The sequence below is a fragment of the Corapipo altera genome, unplaced genomic scaffold (genome assembly GCF_003945725.1).
Source record: "Corapipo altera isolate COAL_440 unplaced genomic scaffold, ASM394572v1 343, whole genome shotgun sequence".
Classification (NCBI taxonomy): Eukaryota; Metazoa; Chordata; class Aves; order Passeriformes; family Pipridae; genus Corapipo; species Corapipo altera.
The window spans coordinates 1,618,290-1,638,339 of record NW_020884913.1 but is presented as its reverse complement, the minus strand read 5'-3'; the positions used below and the strand labels follow the sequence as shown (position 1 = coordinate 1,638,339).

Below are 20,050 nucleotides of genomic sequence, written 5' to 3'. Positions count from 1 at the left end.
CATCCAATGTGGACAGTAGGTGTGGAGACAGGGGGAAGAGACACTTCCAGAGCCTGGCCGGGATTTAGGTGGCACAGGTGGGATTGGTGGGGCTTAGCAGCAAGGGTAGGAAAGGCAGCTGTGGGGTGGGTTCTTGGAGACCTCTAATTACAAAGAGCAGTGGTGGTGGAGGGGAGGATGCCCAGGTGCCCGGGCAGTACTGACCTGCTGACCACCTTGGCGTCCGGGCGCAGCCGCCGCTCCCGCTCTCCCAGCGGCTGCACCTTCCCGTGGGGCACGGCCGGGCACCGGGGCGACAGCACAGCCAAGGTGGGCGAGGTCCAGCAGCCCCTCCTCAGGAACCGGCCCAGGGACCTCCTGCTGCCCGAGGGGAAGGGTCCGGGCCCGGCCCCCCGGGGGTCCTGCAGGGTGCCCACGGTGCCACCGCTGTCCAGGGCCAGGCTGGTGGGCGAGGGGCAAGCGGGGCCCTGGGGCAGGGCCGGGGGGCCTGGCGGGGTTGGAGGCAGGGTGGGCAAAGGAGGGGTGCTGGTGCCAGCTTGGGCAGCCGGGCGAGGGGCCTGGGAGGCGAGGTGGCACGGCTGTGGGGAGGAAAAGGAGATAGGCTCAGTCAGGCTCGGCAGTGGCACACTGGTCTCTCCAGGCTCCATCAGGAGAACAAGCCCGCTGCTTCTCTGGAGAAGGGCCCAGTGCCACAGTGCTGTCAGGAGAGACAGGGCTCAGCTGGGAGGCAGCTGTCAGCCACCGCAGCCAGGCCTGTGCCAGTGTCCCCACCCTGCAGCTCTGTCCCCTTCCCTGCCCTCCAGCAGGAGCGTGGAGGTGTCACAACTTGCCTATGGAAAGCAACGGGGTCATTGCTACCAGCCTCAGTGGGTGCTGACAGATCCAGCCCCACGCCCACTGGGATGCTGGAGGAGACACCAGCTTGTCTCATTCCTCACAAGGATTAGCTCCAGGCACGGGGGAGCCTGTCATCCCGAGAATGTGATCTTGGTTATGAACACCACAGCCGTGTCACACCCAAGGCAGCACTGCGCTGGCTGCTGCCGTGCCCAAGGAACACACTCTGAGCCCAGGCCCTGATGACTGCTAATACAAATCACACCTTGTGCTGAAGCCCCCAGTGTCCCTGGCTGGGCTCTAGCTCAGCTCATTCAGCCCTCAGGACAAGCCCAAGTATAAACTGGACAGGACAAGCACAGGACAAGTAGCAGAGGACAAGCTGCATGCTGGGTCCCCCCCATTTCCCAAGGACTCACTCCCAGCAGAAGTGAAATGCAGCTCAAGTGTCCAAGGAGAAGGGCTGAGGGCAGAGGCACACACAGAACATGTACACACACATGCAGTGATGACACAGTGAGCAATGAACACACTGAGACGCAACAGAGAAGACGAACTCGGTTCTTCTTCCATTTTCTACATTTATTTTTATTAGACAGATGAATGAGCGGGAGAGATGACCAAGAAATGAAACAACACATTGCTGATTTCCAATGGAAACAAACAATTTCTGGCACAAAGTGAAGTTCAGCTTGTACCAGGCGACCCTCCTCTTCGGGGACTGAGCAGCGAGGGACGAGGAGCAGAAGGCTGGGCTGTGAGGAGCAGAAGGCTGGGCTGTGAGGAGCAGAAGGCTGGGCTGTGCCAGCTCGTTCAGCCTGTGGCAGAGCAGAGCCAGCCCCTGCCTGTGTGTGTCAGACAGGTGTTCCACAAGCAGTGACTGGTGTTCCACAAACACAGTGACTCCTGAACGTGCCACACTAACCCATGCCAGGGGAACAGCGGTGCAAAGCAGAGATGATGAAAACTCAGAGAAAGGAATGGGTACAGAGAACATAACAAGCAAAGCAGCAGACAAAATAGAAGTAGAATCAGAGGGACTGACTAGAACACACAGATTTGTTATTTATTATTTATACCCTGACTTGATCTTCCACATGTTACTACATACTGGCAATCCCAACATGCTCAGTGCTCCATGTTACACAAACTCTGGAGTGACTGTTGAGCTCATCACAGCCAAGGAGCTTTGGACCAACCCTGCCAGATTTTGGAGTATCTTTCAGTGCTCTTATGTCAAGGTAAGTTGATGGTGCTCAGCACCTGACATAACAAAGCCTTGGGGTTTTAAGAGGAATTAAAGAAAAGGCTGATCCTGCTCCCCTGCAGAGCATTGCAAAATGTGCCTTTGCTTCCACCAGGAGTAAGAGCAGAGACAGCCAAGGCCTTGACATCAGAGTGAAAGTCTTGGGCAACTCAGTTTCAATTCCTCTAAGAAGGTTTATCACCAATAGGTTAATGAAGGTCAGGAAAATCTCCCTGGCTCGGCCACGGGAGAAAGAGATGAGTTCTGCAGTGACACCAGATCAGACTGTGCAGCCCTGATTCTGCCCCTGGTAACACACACGGGGAGGGCAGGAGTCACTGTTCAGGCTGTTTTGGGACACAGTGACATCCTGACTGTCCCCCTGTTCACAGGCAGTTAGCCTGCATGGACCTGGGGACCCCAGGGCTCCAAGGGGCTGGTCTGCATGCATCTGAGGTCTAGTGGAAGGTGTCCCTGTCCATGGCAGGGGGTGGAACGAGGTGATCTTTAAGGTCCCTTCCAACCCAATCCAACGTTCCTATGATCTCCCATTTCCTGTAAAATCCTACCAGTATTTAAAATAGATGAACAATACAAACCAGAGAGAAGCAGTTTCCCATATCTCAGTGCTTCCACACAGTCCCTCTACTTCCCTAAAATTTTAACAAACAAGGAAGATTTTCTGTCCCCCCCCCAATTCCCTTTATTGGGCTTTGCAGGAATCTTTGCACTTCTGGTAATCACTGGCCTGGTCCAGACATGCTGTGCTTTCCCAGCAAAGCCTGGAATCTCTCCGAGCTCTTTAGCACTAAAATAGTATTTTAGTTTGCCTCATTCTACAGAGCAAAAGAGACAGAGCAAATAAAAAGAAAAACACTACTTTAAGTTGAAATCAGCTCTTAACACCTCTACCCTGTCCTCTCTTGCCTCTGGGCTACAACTGGAACTACCTCCTGTTGGGTTTTTTAACAAGACAAAATAGAAGAGCAGGAAAAAGACAAGACAAGAGGTGGGAAGGATTTGATAAAATCTCTCAGGGTCTCGTGCAGGCTCTGGCAAGGGGTGGTTCTTTGCACCTGCACACCCAGCTCATGGCACAGGGAGAGCAGAGCTTCTCATTGATCATCTCCAGCGTGCTGGGAGGATCTGGGAGTGACATTCAAATTCAACCACAGCTTCAGAAACACTCAGCAAGGAGCCTCCCTGGCTCTTCTGCCTGTGCTCCTGTTGCATTAGCTGGGAGGTGCAGGATACTTGGAGTGAGGGGTGTGCTCCTCTCAGAGGGTGTCAGATGCACCCCTTGGGAAGGTGCACATTCCCCCAGGGGATGGAAGCCAGCATGGACACTCTGAGGTGGGTCACCTCTCCCTGCTCCCCTCGGGGTCATTCACTTCTGCTCCCAGGAAGGCTGGTTTGGACCCAAAGGATTGGAAAGGGCAGCACACTTTACTGGGTGCCATCTCACCTCCCCGAAGAGCAGGAGGCAGGGAGAGGCAGTTGGGCTACCCAGCCTCCCGGGGGGAATCTCGGGACAGGCAGAAGTCATCTCCCCTCCGAGGTGTGTGGGGGGGGAGCCGGGGTCCTGCCCTCCGAGCCTGGCACAGGCAGCAGCCCGGCCCTGCCAGCACTCCCTGCCTGGCATGCCTGGGAAGCGACATCTGCTCTCCAGAAGCCATGGCAACGTGCGGGAAGCCGGCTGATGGCAGAGAGCCGGCCTGGGAAACCTAAAGCAGCACTGACACCTTCAGGAAGGGGAGACGAAGCTCAACACCGGCCTCGGCTTGTCTTTTCCCTGCGCTGTGCCCTGCGGGGCTCAGAGCCTACTTGGGAGGCTGGGGCTGGTTCCTGCGGTCCAGCTTGCTCATGACCTGCGTGATGTCCACGGTGGCGGCGGCTTCCCTGGCTTTGGCCTCTTCCTCCTGCTGCCTCAGGATGATGGGGCTGGGGCTGGAGCGGAGGTGGCGGCGCCCGAACAAGCCGGTGCTGGGAGGGAGTGAGGGAAAGGAGCAGGGTGTTAGTGTGGAGAAGGGCACCAAAAACTCACCCCGGGTAAGCAAAGTCACCAGGATGGGCACAGGGGCGGATAAAGAAGTGCAAAATGCAGAGGAGGTGGTTCAAAGCAGGACTGGGTGACTCATCGTCACACGTCAGCTACAGAACTGCTAAAAGCGTAAAGGCAGTGCTGGTCCTGCTCCTGAGGGGCTCCAGTGCCCATCCACACTCCTCCTGTTGTTGTGTTTGCACATAACTCACACTGGTTGTGGAGTCAAACAGTGTACATCAGTGGAATTTTCTCTAGTATCCTAAGTAAGATCAAGACAGGGACCTGTACGAGCGTTTCTTTGTGATACCCAAAAACCCCACCTGCTCCCTGCTACAGCAAATCCACTTGCAGCAGCACTGGGAACAAGAGTTAACCCAGCTCTGGATGAGGTACCAGCTCTCCAGCTTTACAGGATGCTGAGTACTGAGTGTCCAGAACAAGCACTGACAAGCACAAAGGCAGCCACCAGGATCAACTAGCACCAGCCAGCGACCTCGTGATGTGTGGCTCAGGGACAAACTAACCAGACCCCAGACAAGTCAGCAGCAGGGCTTTTTCCACTGCCTTGAAATAGGCTTTAGATGAAACAACAGTGTGAAAGTCCACGATTCCTCTTTCTTGCTTGCTGGGTTGGTGAGTGGAAGAGGAACAGAGAAAGGAGCACATCACCCAGCCTGGCTCTGACACTGCCCACTCAGCTTTAGGAGCAACTGCAGTTCAAACAGCCTAAATTTGCTGTACACCCTTCACCTTGCTCAGGAAAAACCCAATTCTAAGGGCATCCACCTTGTGCCAAGTGCCACTCACAAGCAAGGTGCTGTTTGTTCCCATGTGCTTGTCACCTCCCCTAAGCAGCTTTGTCCAGGCAGAGCTGAGCAGATCCCACAGAGGATCCTGAACCCTGGCTCTGGCTCTGCTCTGGCAGTCAATGTTTCATGGGCAGGAGTTTTCCCATGCCCAGGACACAGTGCTCTCTCCTTCCAGGAAAGGAGCCATGATTAATTCCACAGTCACAGCCCTTCTAAACAGACCCAACAGAGAAGGCAGCTGAGAATTGTCACGTCTATTCTGACTGTACACAAGCCACTTCCAAAGGGCTCACGAATAAACAGCACCACCAGTCTCAAAGCAAAGCATCTTCTCAGTGAAAAATTTTATTTAATTAAGAGAACATCTAAATCATAGTAATTTTGCTGCAACTTGGGCTTTTTCTACCCTTGCTACAACAAGGAAAACAAACCCCACAATTACAGCCAGTTTCACTTGCCTTTTTTTGACAGTCTCTTGTGGCACAACAGCCTTGGCCAGCATTTCCTTGTATATTGGAGACTTTAAATAGCGGCCATAGGAGTCCTACTAGGAGAAAAAAGAGAAACTGGTAGTTATGGGCTGCAAACACCCTTATTAAAATCACCACCAAATACAGCTGCTCAGGAGCCAGGGAGGCTGGGAACTGCATAATCTCCCCCAGCAGCCCAAGGGACTTTGCATCTTTCAGGCAAATGTAGCTATTTAAACCAATACCCTTTCATCTTGGTGTAAAATTCCCAGGATTTTCCATCTCACAATAAAGCTTCGCAGGTAAGACCCAGCTCAAAAGATCTGAATGGAGCTTAACCCAGGCCAGCAGGGTGTCACAGTCACTGCAAGGTGAGGAGCTTGTATTTCAGGAGCCAAACTTTTCATCAAGGGGTGAAAAATCAGTCTGGTTCTGCTGCTTTCAGTGCAATGTGCATGAGCTGGTGGAATCAGAAAGCAGGACTTCCAGCAGCCACCTGACCCCCACCACCTTGGGGACAGGCTGCCTTAGAGGGAAGAAGCAGCAGCAAAACAGAAAGGCCTGAAGCAGCACTTGCTTAACTCAGCAAACTCGGGGGATTTTCAAACAAAGGCCCCTTAAAAGAGACAGCTGATAACACACAAAGGCACTGGGAAAGGCCCAGAGGACTGGAATCCCTCTTAGGCTTTGGAAACAAATAACAAACCTTTTTCATCAGCATGTAAATGTGGGTCTGAGCAGCATCTAGAACGTATCTGTGAGGGTGCTTGAGGCCTTTCACTGTGATGCCCATTGTTGTGCCATCGATGTTAATCCAGCGCCGTGCTCCTGGAGCCAGGAAGAGCCTGCATGGAGGAGGGATCCACAGTGCCATTAGCAGTTGGGGAATTCATGGGGATTCCTGCTCATGCACAAAAGGAAAAGTCCCTTCAGCTCCCCACTCAATTTGCTGTCCTGATCTTGGGCAATCTCCATGTCCAGAGACATGCAGACACTTCCTCTTGAGCTATAAACCAAATTTTAACCCACTGGAAGCAAAAGGGTCTTTCCACTTTCCTCATGGCAGCCCCATGATCTTTGCCATTCCACACTGCTATTTAAATTACATGCTGATACTGAAATGTCATAGTGGAGAACAGAGAGGAAAAGTACCAACATAACAGAACAACACTTCTGCTTTCATCTCCAAAGGTTCCTTTCCTATGGGGGGTCATAAGACAGCCACAGGTTACACAGAAAAGTTTCAGGAATAAATCATTTGGAGAATGACAGCCAGTGGAAGGTGGTGGGACTCGTGTACAAAGAGTTTAAGAATGTAAAATTTTCACACTCACTTGTAAATTTCTTCTGCTTTTTCTTTGACCTTGGATTGGTCTCCATACTTGAGATCCTCACAGGCTTCCCAGAAACTCAGATTCTCTCCTGCATAACAAGGAGACAATCGGCAGAGAGTGAGACTGAGGAAAACACAATCCCATTTATTAACTCCTAAGCTGAATTTGTTTGGCTCAATATGTGTTGGCCCTAAATCGATCTCTCCAACTCTTCAGCCAGCTGGAAAATCCTCTTGGGACCGAAGGAGGAAAACAGCTTTCCCCTGCTCTCTGCCCACTGACACCTCTAAGAGCTTGTGAGTTCAGCCAGTTCCAGCTTCTCCAGGAGGAATCACAGAATCCTAGGATGGCTTGGGTTGGAAGGGACCTCAAAGATCATCTTGTTCCACGCCCTGCCATGGGCAGGGACACCTTCCACTAGCCCAGGTTGCTCCAACCTGGCCTTGGACACTCCCAGGGATGGGGCAGCCACAGCTTCTCTGGGCAACCCGTGCCAGGGCCTCCCCACCCTCCCAGGGGAGAATTCCTTCCTAAAATCTCATCTAAACACGCCGGGCTGTACCGTGTGTCCCGTGCCACTAGATGGTACCACTGCCCTGGCTGCACAGCCGCTGCCTCCAACAGCCCTTCTCTGCCTGCACTGGGTGGCACTGCCACTGCCTCGGCCCAGGGACACGGGCAGGGACTCAGGGACACAGCAGACCCACCGCTGAACTCCTTCTTCAGGAAGAGCTGGAAGTTCTGCCGCCCCTTGGGGTCTCGGATGAGCTCGCTGAAGTTGAAGGCCCATCTCTCCACACGCATCCTGGTGGGGACTTCCACCCTGCCCGGGGAGAAAAACAAACAGCACTGCCAACTTCGGGTGGCCCACCTAATTAGCAGATTAATTAAAACCAAAATGCCCTTTGTTGGAATGCCAAGGGACTTCTCAGCACTCTCTGTTTTCCAGAATGGTGTAATGAGCTCCTGAAGTCAACCCACTAAGTTGTAATTAAACAACTCAGTCCACAGCGGGATGAGGATTTAACTGGGATTTATGCTGCTCTCTGAGTGACAGCCCAGCTTGGCCCTGAGGTTTGACTCAGTCCCATTCTGGAGGAGGCACTGGTTGCTGCCCAAAGCTTTGCTTCTCATAAAGGCATTCAGGGAAGGCATCCTCTGGGGTTGTCTAATGGGACAGAATCACTCTAACAGGATTGCTGGTCTCACACGAGAACCAGTAAGATGTTGTTTGCTTCAAGCCCTGAGATGCCACTGTGTAATTAGCAAATATTATCCAGAGGGAAAACCAAGGGAGAAAGGACATATCACCAGTGTGTGCCTCCAACCCAAAGTCTCTCCTAAGAAAGCAGCCTGAGGTGTGAGCAATGACCAAGGGGAGCAGCTGAACCCTGAACTGCTAAATCATTGTCAGCACCCCATCGAGGTTAACACCGAACCACGTGTTACACCTGAGTGTAACTGGTCATATCCCATTCCTGTGCTGGTAAAGGTGGAGTTCACTCATCCAAGGGGAGGATGAGACACACTCAGCAGGGGCTGAGTGCACACTCCCATCATCAGTTCAGGAATTTCTGTAATGTTAAGGAAGGCTCCACTTGAAGAAGGCAGTGCTGGAAGTTCAGCACGGAGTATTCCCAAGTTTCTTTAGCGTGGCCCAGCTGTGTCATAAAGGGAACACTTTGCTCATGATCAGAGAACAGATATGACAATGAAATCAGTGGTTCCCTTTCCTGATTTCTATCAGCATAAGGGTCAGTGTAAACCACAAGCTGGCAAAACAATACAAATACACACAGCTTTGCATTGAGATCCCAGAACTCGGGGTCATCTGTTATCCAGGGGTTGCTGGGGAGGCATCCAGACAGAATAGGATCATTGGAGAGGAACTGCTCAGAGTACTTCACAATCCTGCAACAAATCCAAAATCAAAATATTAATTTGAAGCCAGAACTACAGCCAGCCCCATCACAACCACATAACTGGTTGTACAGTCTATAGATCTCCTCAGAGGTGCAGCCCTATCAGCAACAGGGATCTGGAACATGACCCCTGCCTTCCTAGAAAAACTGATTCATTAGCTCAGTTAACCTTTTCCATTTCCCAAACAGAAATCTCCTGGCTGTCTTTCAAAGCAGTGAATTTGTCAGTTCAAGGGTAAGGAGATACAAGACTCTTTTCAATCACCTCTTTTTGCACCTTCACTTCAAGAAGTGGGACTAAGCCCCCGAATGGTTTCTGTCTCCTTCTCTAGCCAGCTGGCAAAGGCTTGATCCTGCACCATCCTGGGAGGGAAGTGCCAGAGAAGAGGAACACAAGCTCTGTGTTCACTCAGGTAGGTTCTCCCCAGCATTCCCACAAGCTGTGGGAGAGCCCAGGGAGCTTCAGGAAACTGAGGGAGTCCTGAGAGCTCATCTCAGCTCTTCTTTTCCTCCCTCACCTACCACACAGCTCATTCCTCTGCAAATGGCTCTGAGGGCTTGGCACAAAGCAAAACTGTCTCTATCCCAGCAGGAATCAGACAAACACTTCTACCTTCTAACTTGGCCAGACTTATAATTACAACCGATTTCACTAATGTCCTGGAATTTTAGCTCTCTCCTCCCTTTTTCATTCTCGAAAAAAATTATCTGGTTTCTGTGTTTAAAATTCCTCCCAGGCCAAAGTGCTTTCATGTGCTCAGAGCTGGGAGTGCACTGTCCAGGGGCCCGTTGCTAACGGGCACTTTGGCACAGATCCTGCAGTTATACAATGCTCCTGCACAAAGCAAACCACGGGCTGGCACACAAGTGCTCGATCCTATCTTCCCACTGCAAATGCCAAGGCATCCAGCACCTGCATGATTCACTACAGTCCATATATTCTAATCAAACAAATCTCAACCTGCCAACCCAGGTAACACAGCCCTGTCCTTTCGATGATTAGTGCTCTGGAGCTCCTCCTAAATCAGTGCAATGCTCTGAAGGGTGCACACTGTCCAGCTGCTGCTCATCGATAATAATCTGATTTGGACCCAATCCTGCAGCTGACATGGAGCTCCAAATTTCCTGAGGATTTTTCATCTAGGTGATAGGTAGAACTAATCCCATCAGAATGAATGAGTGAAAAGCCCCATTGTCAAACAGTTAAGCAACACAAAATTCCTGGAAGGTAGCCAGGTGTCCCCAGCTTCAGCTTGGAAAATTGAGGCAGGACAGTTTGAAGTGACCTCGAGTCAGTGACAGATTAAACGAGCAGAACTGCTGGTGCCCTCCAAGTCCTGACTCTCAGAAGACAGATTCTCCCTCACATTTCATTCATCCACAACTGTCTTCTCCAGAGAACAGGCTTGAGCACCTTGTTTATCTTAGATCTGGTATGAATCTCTGGTGGCAATGACTGTGGAAACCAGACAGGTGCTATGGGCTGCACTTGGTCAGCACACAAGGCTCCAGGTGAGAAATGCCTCTGGCAAACACACAGATGGCTCGTGCCAGGACTGGATGCTTTGCACTTAACTGGCTGCATCAAGAATCTGATCAGGAAACACTCCCACTGGGAAGAGGAATTGCTAATTAATTGCTGTCATGGAGAGGAGTGTGTTCCTCTGTAATACAGAACCAGCAGCGACTTCCCAGCTCTGCTGCCTTCTGGTGAACATCACCATGGAGCAGGAACACTCATGGGGGTGAATCCAGCCTAGCAGGCTGGCAACCAGGAGTTGGAGGGTCAGCCTTTCCCCTCTGGTTGCTCATCCCTGCTGGACCCTCACGAGGCAGCTCCACTCAGCTGCTTTTCCAGACTTCAGAGCTGTGTCCCAGCGCCACAGCCCAGCCCAGCCTGAGCATCCCTTGATTTCAGAGGGAATCTCAACCCAGGGGCTGGTGCTGCTCCCTGGGAGCCTCTTCATCCTGCCTGGGACTCTGATCCCTCCTCTGCCTCCCAGCCCAGACAACACAGAGCCCAGACAGCCCAGCATGAGGCCACCACATTGATTCCCTGGCTGAGTCACCAGCTGCTGGAGCAGACAGCTTCATCATCTCATTAGGAGATAAGCACTGAAGACTAATTAATGTGTGGACAGAAGGAAATCAGGACTTACCCTCCAAGAGAGACAGAAGATTTCACTCTGGTCTTCCCAATGGCCTGCTGATAGTACATGATCTGAGAGGGATCAGACATGGCCATGGTTAGGAGCGTGGAGACATGAAGACAAGGCCTATCTGAACCTCAGATATGCCCCCTCCCAGGTAGTGAGGCTAACTACAGCAGGGACTGCTTCTTCCCTAATTATTGCATGTCCAAGGAATCACAGAATCCCTAAACTGCCTCACTAAAATGTCTGCTTTCACTGAGCTTACTGCAAACATCAGAAAAGCATTTTGCAATGTGCAAGTAATTAAAAAGCGCTCCCCATGCTATATAAAAATTGAATAATAGCTACCATCCTCGGCACCTACAAATGCTCTGGATGATTTAGCATGTAATTATCATTGATTCTTGGTTGTCTCTGCGCTGGCGCCACTGGATGTATCTCCTGTGATTTCCCCACCACTAATTCTGATCTATTGGATTTAGCCCTGGTGTCTGTCCTTGCTTGAGCCTTCCCATCACTGGGAGAGCTGCTGGCTGCCTGCACTGGGAGGTGCAGGGGCAGGGAATGTCCTGAAAGCACACTGACCAAAACCTCCACGGGGCAGGGACTCTGTTTTTAAAACACCCCCTGCACAGGGGGTTTGAGCCCCCATCCTACACTGGTATAAGCAACACATACAGGATGAACACCTGGAAGAGAGGGAAGCACCACTTACCTCTCTCCTATAAGCTTCCATAGTATTTTTCTGTAAAAGAAAGAAAACCATTACATTGGGATGGGTGATTAAATTTGCCTTTTTTTTTTTTTTGAGACATGGAAACACCGTTGCAGGGCTGCCACTGTGCAGTGCTCTCCAATTAATTCTCATTACAATTAAAATCAAACACAGCAGCTCAGCTAATCAGGGTATCATCAAAGCTAAGAGCATCCACACACGGTAAATCGTCCCATTAGCTGTATTTACTGTTTAGCATTGCTTCTCCCATCACAGGCTGCCTGCATGCCTTCAATTAAGGGGTTATTCTAATGGAGCTAAAATAGATTCATTTACGAGACACAGATTAGATCATTCAATATTAGCTAAAGGAGACAGGAACCAACACATTGCAAAATATAAACACCACAATTAAAAGCCTCAGAAGCAGTATCTGCTGTGTAAGGGGTGTTTACGTTGTGATTTGAATAACTCAGACTATGTTACATGTCATCCACAAATGAGCAAGCAATTGAAGGCAAGAAATTAACTGCAGGGTGTTTATTCACACAGCTTCCTTTGAAGCACAGTTACTTTGTGTGAAATAAACTGCAGAAGGGAGAAGGAAAGACAGGCTAAGTCAGGGATGCTCCCAGCAAGACTTTAAAGGCTCAGGAGGGGTTTCAGTTCTTCAGTTCCTGTTTTAGCCAGCATCCCAGAAGTTCTATCAAAGTAACCCTGTGGCAGGCAGGAGTCTGCAGAGTACCTTGGTGAAGTCTGTGAGAGGTGAGGGATGAAGCATCTGGTACCAAATGCCACAGGCAGCCCTGCTTCTCCCCTCATCTCCCCAGAGAACCTGCACCCCGAGCTGCCTCTATTTTTGGAAAGGGAAGATGCTCCCCCAGGGCTGCTCTGTGAGGGGACCATCATGGTGCAGACCTGCTTTTGCATTTTAACCATCATCACGAGTCCCGCTCAGGATGGAGAAACTGTTCTGTACGTGGAAGAAAAATATGCACATTTTGCTGAAACTTGCTTGGTTTTGGGAGGGCACACTCACCATTTCAGCAGCAGGAGCCAGATATGCAGCAGATCAGTCAATCTCTACAGCACTGCCATGGAGCCAACCCATCTGACCCTAACACTGACCCAGCCTGGCCAGAGCAGCACCAACAGAAATCACATTGGCTTTGAGAAAGGGAGGAAGCTTTTCCTGCTGGAAACACCATGACCAGCTCTGAATGTGGCAGCACACATCATCTCAGCAGGGACACACAGGACAGCAAACCTCCCTCACTGGTTCCCAGGCTGCTGGGATATCTTATAAATGAGGGAGGACCCATAAGCAAGGAACAGCTTTTCACCCTTCTCTGCTCTTTGCTGTACCCCTGATGCCAGGTCACCTTCCACGTAGACACCATTCCTTCCCCCCATTTCTACAGTGTTGTTGTTTCAGACAGACTGCAGAAATGGAAGGCAAAAAAAAAAATCACCTGCTTGAGCAGAGAAATTTGCTGATTTACGGTCTTAGAAGTGTCCTCTTTAGAGACCTGTGTTTCTGTTGCAGGCCAGCTGCCTCCTGCACAACAGGAGTTCCCTGTCTCCTTGGGGAACTTGAGATATAAGCCAGGCCTCATCAGGTTTACAAGTGCCAGCTGAGCAGTTCCATTTGATGGAATTTGAGTGTGGCTAATGCATTGACTTTAAAATATTAAAATCATTAGTTGTTTTAAAAAAACCCCTATTTTTCTTCCACTTTTTTATCAAGTGGGGCCTTGGACAGGCCTGGTGCAGTGGGGTGAGGAGAGGTGGGTGCTGGCATAGTGGCTTGGAGGCAACTCATGTGGCAGTATAGTTTTGTTATCTTCTAGAAGGGTCTGAGAGGTTGGCAGCACACCACACACACACAAGACAAAACAGCTGTGGGAAAGAGAAGAAGAACACAGTAAGTTAAATGTTACATAGAAAAGGAAAGGCATGAATTAAAATGCTATGACAATACAAAAATTATATGTGGGTGAGTCAAAATCAAAGCCAATGCCATGTCTGCAAACAAGGGAAGATTTTATTTTTTTTTTTTTAAGTGCACCCTACACCAAGAATCCCCTCCTGCCACTGTCTGAGTGTGGAGGGCAGTGTGGTGGACAGCTGGGCCTGGGAAAACCAAGGGGGCCTTGGTGGGGTGATGGAGGTGGGGAGGGGATTTGCCAAGGCTCACTCAGAAAAGGGGGCTGAGCACCACTGAACTGCAGCAGAGCCAAAGGGGAGCCCAGTGCTGAGCACCCCGTGAGGCTGCAAGTGCTGGCTGTGTTCAGCCCTTTCCAGTTCCCAAACTGACAGTAACTGGGAAGAATCTCAGCTGCTTCACCCCAGAGCTGCCCATCATTTCATTTCCCTTTCTCCCACAGTGCTCCCACAACCAGTTCCCAGCTTCACTGCTGCCACAAGTGACCCCGAATACTCTCTGTGTCCTGCTGAGCACTGCCAGTGGTCCCCACCATTCCACCCATCCTCACCCCCACAACTGCCTGCAGCGGTGCCAAAGTGCCCTGTGCCACCCAGCCACTCTCCCTTCATTTGGAAGGAAATCATATTCGGAACAAAAGGCTCATTTCTGCTAATGAGATTAATTTTGCAATGCCCTTAACGAGTGACTTATCGCAATTACCGCGGATCAGCTCCCCCGCCCCGCGGGCTTCAAACCAAAATGGCAATTAGTGAAAGGCCTGGGTCTGTCTCAGGCGAGTGCCACGAGCTGTTACACATCCTCCTCCTCCTCCTCCTCTTCCTCCTCCTCCTCCCCGGGACACATCCTGGTACCCGGGACACCCTTCCCGGCCTTGTCACATCCCAGTGCCTCTGGCTGAGCGCTCCCAGGACACAAAGGCTGCAGAGCTCAGCTGGGAGCCAGCCAGGACCTGCTCCAGAGCCTGTGCCTGGACCTGATCCACGTGGCTGATGCCACGAGCTCCGACAAGAGCTGGGATATCTGCTAATTCCCAACCACCCATTCACATGGATCTCCTCTGCTCTCGGCGTGGGCCTTCCTGACCACAGCGGGGAGGTGATGGTCATTATGTTTTTGCCTGTCTGGCCATCATTCCCTGTTTACACAGCTCATAAACAGCTGGAAACAGCTTTGGGGTGTATGCCCAGATGAAGCTTGGAGAGAAGAACAAGCAGAGGTTGTTGTCCAGAGCTCGTTTTGGACCGACCAGGACACTGCAGATCCCGACAGAGACACAGCAGGGAGCTCTTCAAGATGTGAGGCTGATCCCAGGAATCCTGCACAAGCACGGGGCAGGGCCAGCTCAGCTCGGCCTCCCCCTGGAGCTCAGTGCAAGGCAAACCTGTGGGCACTGTCCTTCCAACATTGCAAGCTGAACTGTGGCACACAGAGCTGCCCCTGCACACACCAACACCCCTCCTCAGGGGCAGACGTGGCCTTTCCCTACAGCCCACGTGCCAGAGGCAAATCCCAAGTCTGGCACGAGATCATCTCAACACTCATCTCCAATGTGCTGGTGCATCCAGCCCAGCAGCTGGAAATCAAATCCCTAACAGTCCACATGCCCAGTTTCACTCAAAAGGCCAGTTTTCCCCCCTCTTGTTTATCTGCTCCTGACCCTGCTCTTTCCAAAGATGTGATGATGCAGCAGAACTTTATCAGCCAAACTGACAGAGACTTATTAAATTAAAGGCCAGCAACGACTCGTTGATCTGTGGCTGATTTGCTGTGTATAACGAGCCAGGGCATCTCATTCAGCAGCCCCTGAATCCAGTACAACGATTTTGGGAGAAGCTAAAGCACCTTTCAGAAACATTCTGGTTACAGGAGGCAGAAACTGAGCATGAACCTGCAGGCACTCAGCAGGTCTGGCAGTTGCCTGGTAACTCTCTGAGCAGTGAGGCTCAATCATGAGTCTGAGAACTGGGTAACAAAAGGCTAAAGCAACACTTAATTAGCTGCTCGATTGATGGCTACTTCTGCCTTAGCTACAACCCCTAACTCATTATAACAGTAAGGGATGCCCATGGGTCAGTAATAAAAGTTCCCTACAAAGGAGTTCGAGCCCTTGTTTATCCCCAGAGGACTCTATCAGTCAGGGAGGGAGCAGCCCACCAAAGGATCTGGGCAAGTGAAAGATGTTCGTGCCAATATCAGCTTCAAAGAAGCCACTCTGATGTCAAAAAATAATAATTTTCTTTCTCAACTGCCAAGACAAAAACCCCAATTATTTGGCCAACAAAGTGAAGGTTGGATTGAGCAGGAACAGAGACACAAATCAGAGCTTGGCCCATCCTTTCTGTTCACCAAAGCTGTTGAGCCACAGGTGTCTGTGAGAGGAGCCTGCAAGAAGTTAAAAAACAAAGCTGCCTGTCCAAAGGAGACTCCATGTGGGCTTTTGGCTGTCTCATGTGTTGTCAATCGCTCTCTCAAAAGCAAAAGGAGCAAGAAGAACTTTCCCTCTTCAGCTCAGCCTCCAGAGACCAGCTTAAAGGGGAAGGGCAGTGAAGTCACCCCAAAGCTGGTGTCTTTTGGTTTATGCCCTCCTTGGAGTCTCCACTGACAGGGAGAACCGACCACCTCTCATTCCAGGGTAGAACTGAACAGAGATCCCTCAGCTCACTTCCTCTTGGAGCTGGCAGATGGCTGTGGGCTTTCAGACCGTTTGCAAACCTAAAATCCTTTCCGTGTCAGCTGTAAAACCGTAGGCGAGGAGTTGGCTTACTCCTCTCTCCACCACTTCTTTACTCTTAAAAAAGACTTTAAAAAAGGCTTTCAACAGCTGCTACTTACAGCAAGGAAAAATAAAATACACCCCAAGCCTACACTTTGCTCCTTTTCAGTCTCTATAGCAACAGAACACAGCTGGCCAAAGCAATTATCCTGCCTCTGGCTGCTGAGATGTTTAAAGGCTGTTAGAAAAATGGGAAGTTGTGGGAATACCTTGAGTGTGATCACAGTAACATTTGCATTTAATTGCTGAGAGATGCTTTGAGACTTTGCTTCCAAATGAACATAGACAAGTGCACAAATACAGGATCACTTCAGAGGACTGAAGGAGAAAGGGAAAGGCAGCTCCAGCTCCTCATCCACTGACTGCAACTGTCTTATTGTGGACTCCAAACCAGTTCACCCAGTTACAGCCTCCATGGTTTCAGTTCTTTAATTCTCTTTCTTTAAAGTCTATAATATGCATTTTTTTGGCAACATTTTGTGTCTCCCATCCACCACACCAACATCTTCATCTTCTTACCACACATTAATTACCCTTTTGGAGGTATTCTGTCCTTTGATTTTAAACTTGGATCCTTCCCCTGACCCTTTATACCCCACAACCCCACTCAATTCATTCAGCCCTAATAAAAAGGCAGCTATGAGCACTTGGAGATAGAGGATTCCCTAATTCAGTCTCACCAGCAAAGAATACATGTCCTGTAGCCAAGCACCCACACTAACTGGTGTGGCAAGAAAGCTGACAAAGTAATTTCAAGCCAGAAGAAGCTGCCAAAGCCTATTTTGAAGGCCCCACCTCCCAGACGAGACGACCTCAACCTCTGGCCTGCTGGGCTGTTACAGCTGAGCTGACACCTCAGCCTGTCATGCCCAAAAAAAACAACAATCCCAGGGACACTGTCTGTGTCCTCCTGAACAAACTGAGTAGGTGTGAATAAAAAAACCAAACAACTGTCTCACCTGGGTTACCTTATTTTCATTGGGATCAGTTACACGGTCTACTCCGTACTCCAGGACATCCTGCATGCCCGGCTGTGATGGACAAGAAACATCAACAGCTTTGTGACTCTTTTGGTTTAAAGTCTGTGGGTCCCACAAATGAACGAGGACACCCCTGAGCCCTGAAGGGCTCCAGTGCCAGCCATGCCCTGGGAAGCTCTGCCCCCTGAATCTGGGAATGCCCCACTCGGAGTGCAGTAAAGTCACACCCCATCATCCTCTACTTACGGGGGTTCTGTTCACCAGCCAGTAGGCTCTCTCCTGGCAGTCCAGGGCGTACCTGTCCTCCTTCTTCCGCTCCTTCCCTGCCCTGCAAAGCCAACAACAGGGGAATACATGACTTTTCCCCTCCTAAAACCAGCAGGATGAGAAACAGGGAACACCTCCAGCCTCCCCTGCCCCATGAGTCCCAGAGTGACGCTCTGATGCTGCCTCCTGATCACATCTTGCCTCAGCTAATTCTGGGGCTGCAGATCATGTTCACATGGCCACACAAGGCTTTTGAGAAATCAGCATCTTCCTGAGCTCAGCTGGGAGCAGAGACATCCCCTTTTGATTAGACAGGCAGCCCTTTGGTAGCTTTATGCTGACAATCCGCTACTCGCCATCAGTCCTGCTGCTTCATGTTGATCCATCTCCCATGTCCCCGGGCAAAATATGAGGATTGCCACACAGAGATACATCCTGGACACATCCCATCCCTGTCTCACAGCAAAGTGGGGCCATTTCTCACAAGAAATTATTTGGAAATGGTACCAAGGAGTGTTCCCAGGCACCAAAACCCAAATCACCTCTGCAATTAAACAGAAGAGGCACTAGCATGGGTTTGGGCTTGGACCAACTAATTCTTTCCCAGAAAAGTCCTGGGCACAGTTTGGGACTTAGCATGGGGAAGGGAGCATTCCCAACAGGCTGTTTGCATGTGGCCTCCCTGCTGTGGTGAGCAGGGTGGATGCAGGCTGCTCTCACCAGTCTGCCCCAGCAGCACCAGCAAAGAGCCGCAGACGAGTTTAATCTGCTAGTTCAGACACAGGCTCGGTATCTGACTTTAAAGCTGCATTTGGCATCTCTTAGCCCAAGTCTGACCTCAATTTACAAGAACAACAGTCTCGTGTCTAATGAGACAGTTATCTGATGAGCTGTATTCCGGGGACTTGGCTGCCATCCCAGGGAAGACAGAGAGGCTGCTGAACAGCAGAGGCAGTGCCTGCCGAGCTGGGAGGTAAAAGGAGGTAAAAGGGATCCACAGGAGTAGGAAAGATCCTATGCCCAAAGGAGTAATCCCATCTAACATTCACCAACTTTCCTATTTGAAGGATTCAGCTTCTAAAATCAAGTCATTTCAGCTGGGTGTCTCAATATGCACCTCACAGTTTTCTCCAGAAGTCCCTGCTGGGAACATTTACTCTTTCTTCATTCAGGGCACTCCATTCAGCTGTGAGATGTGCAAGTAATAACTGACCCAGACCAACAACAGGCCCTAAGTCCAGTGGCCTGGTGCACAAATGCTCCTGGACAACACTGAGCTAAATGAAGCTGTTCCTAAGGAGGGCTTGCACACTGCAGCATCAGACCTCAGCTTCTTCAGGGAGCCACATCAGGTGCAAAATCCAAACCTCTCCTAAAAGTCATTTTAAAGCTGCAGTTGGTGTTTTTGAGGGGTAATTTAACTGTGCACCAAGACAGCCAAGCTCTGCTCCTTGTACCCTCCCCAGTGATGCAAATGAGGGAATGCAAGTCAACTCACTTATACTGCTCCTTGGCCTGCATAATGACAAAATCCCACTTGTAGTTTATTTTTTGATTGAGCATGTTGTAATGTTCCTGGAATAAAAATTAAAAAAGCAGTTAGTGTGAAAATTCTGACCAGGGCACTCCCATGCCTGGGTTTTCTTGACTCTCCATAGCTCAAGGAGGCCAAGCTGGTAAATGAGCCAGGAAATCTGGATTGCTCTGAACGTAATTACAAGAATTGCAACAGTTCAAAAATCCCATTGCAAGGAGAGCAATTACCCCTGTTAAAATTATAATTCACTTCCCAGCATTTATCTGTACTGGCTGTTTTTATACTTGCAAAATTTGGGCTTTTGATACTGCTGGAGTAACACCTCATGCAATTAAAGAGGTGATTTTTTGCCATACTCCATTAGCAAGAGAGGGCTAAAGCTGTAGCAAATGAGGGGCTTGTCATGGAACAAGTGCAGCATCTCCTCACCTTTTCATATTCTTCCAAAATCCCTTTCCTCTTAATGTTCTTCTTGGCCAGATAAATTGCTGTGCAGGGAGAAGCAAACAAGCAGTCAGTTATACTTAGACCAACAAGTCCAAGAACAATTAAAACAATTAAAAATCTACCCACATGACAAACCCAGGAGTCTTTGTCTGCTACAATATCTTCCTAACCACGAGCTCCAGGCTCACAAAAGCCCACTGGAGAAAAAAGAACTCAGTGCTTTCACTCTGGATGCCCAGGCTGGGAGCAGCCAGGCAGAACCGGTGGCGTGTGCCTCCTGCCAGGAATCACCCTTCCTTTGGGAACTCAGCCAGGTTTTCATGGATCAAGGGATACTGGACCAAATCCTTCAGATGCTGAGGTTCTTCAGAGTTTGACCTCCAAGCTTCCCGAACACAGGCCAGTGTTTTGCTCAAGTTCTAATAAAAACATTCCAATCTAAAAATGGGCTTTTTTATTTCCCCGGGAGATCTACAGCCTAATGCAGATAAAAGCCACAGAGGATAATGTTGGTGTAAACAAATCAGTCTGTGAACTGCACAGCCCACGGCAGCAAACCAAGCTCATC

General features: G+C 50.2%; 1 protein-coding gene across 3 annotated transcripts in view; it reads right to left on the bottom strand.

The window, feature by feature from the left end:
* Positions 1–493: 493 nt before the first annotated feature.
* RGS9 (regulator of G protein signaling 9) overlaps positions 494–20,050 on the bottom strand; it is a 29,090-nt gene continuing 9,533 nt past the window's right edge. The window contains exons 6-18 of one of the 3 annotated variants that reach the window (XR_003529553.1): positions 19,465–19,523; positions 18,997–19,073; positions 17,478–17,559; positions 17,220–17,282; positions 11,531–11,560; positions 10,822–10,883; positions 8,538–8,651; positions 7,448–7,563; positions 6,741–6,828; positions 6,113–6,251; positions 5,395–5,480; positions 3,826–4,066; positions 494–578 (exon numbers count right to left, since the gene is read on the bottom strand). Coding sequence is in view for 2 of the 3 variants with exons in the window: in XM_027654593.1 (XP_027510394.1) it covers positions 3,904–4,066; positions 5,395–5,480; positions 6,113–6,251; positions 6,741–6,828; positions 7,448–7,563; positions 8,538–8,651; positions 10,822–10,883; positions 11,531–11,560; positions 17,220–17,282; positions 17,478–17,559; positions 18,997–19,073; positions 19,465–19,523 (1,079 nt within the window). In the remaining variant the exon portion in view is untranslated. Of the gene's footprint in view, positions 579–2,538; positions 4,067–5,394; positions 5,484–6,112; positions 6,252–6,740; positions 6,829–7,447; positions 7,564–8,537; positions 8,652–10,821; positions 10,884–11,530; positions 11,561–17,219; positions 17,283–17,477; positions 17,560–18,996; positions 19,074–19,464; positions 19,524–20,050 lie in introns of those variants that run through there. The other 2 variants (XM_027654593.1, XM_027654594.1) reach the window with 2 other exon arrangements.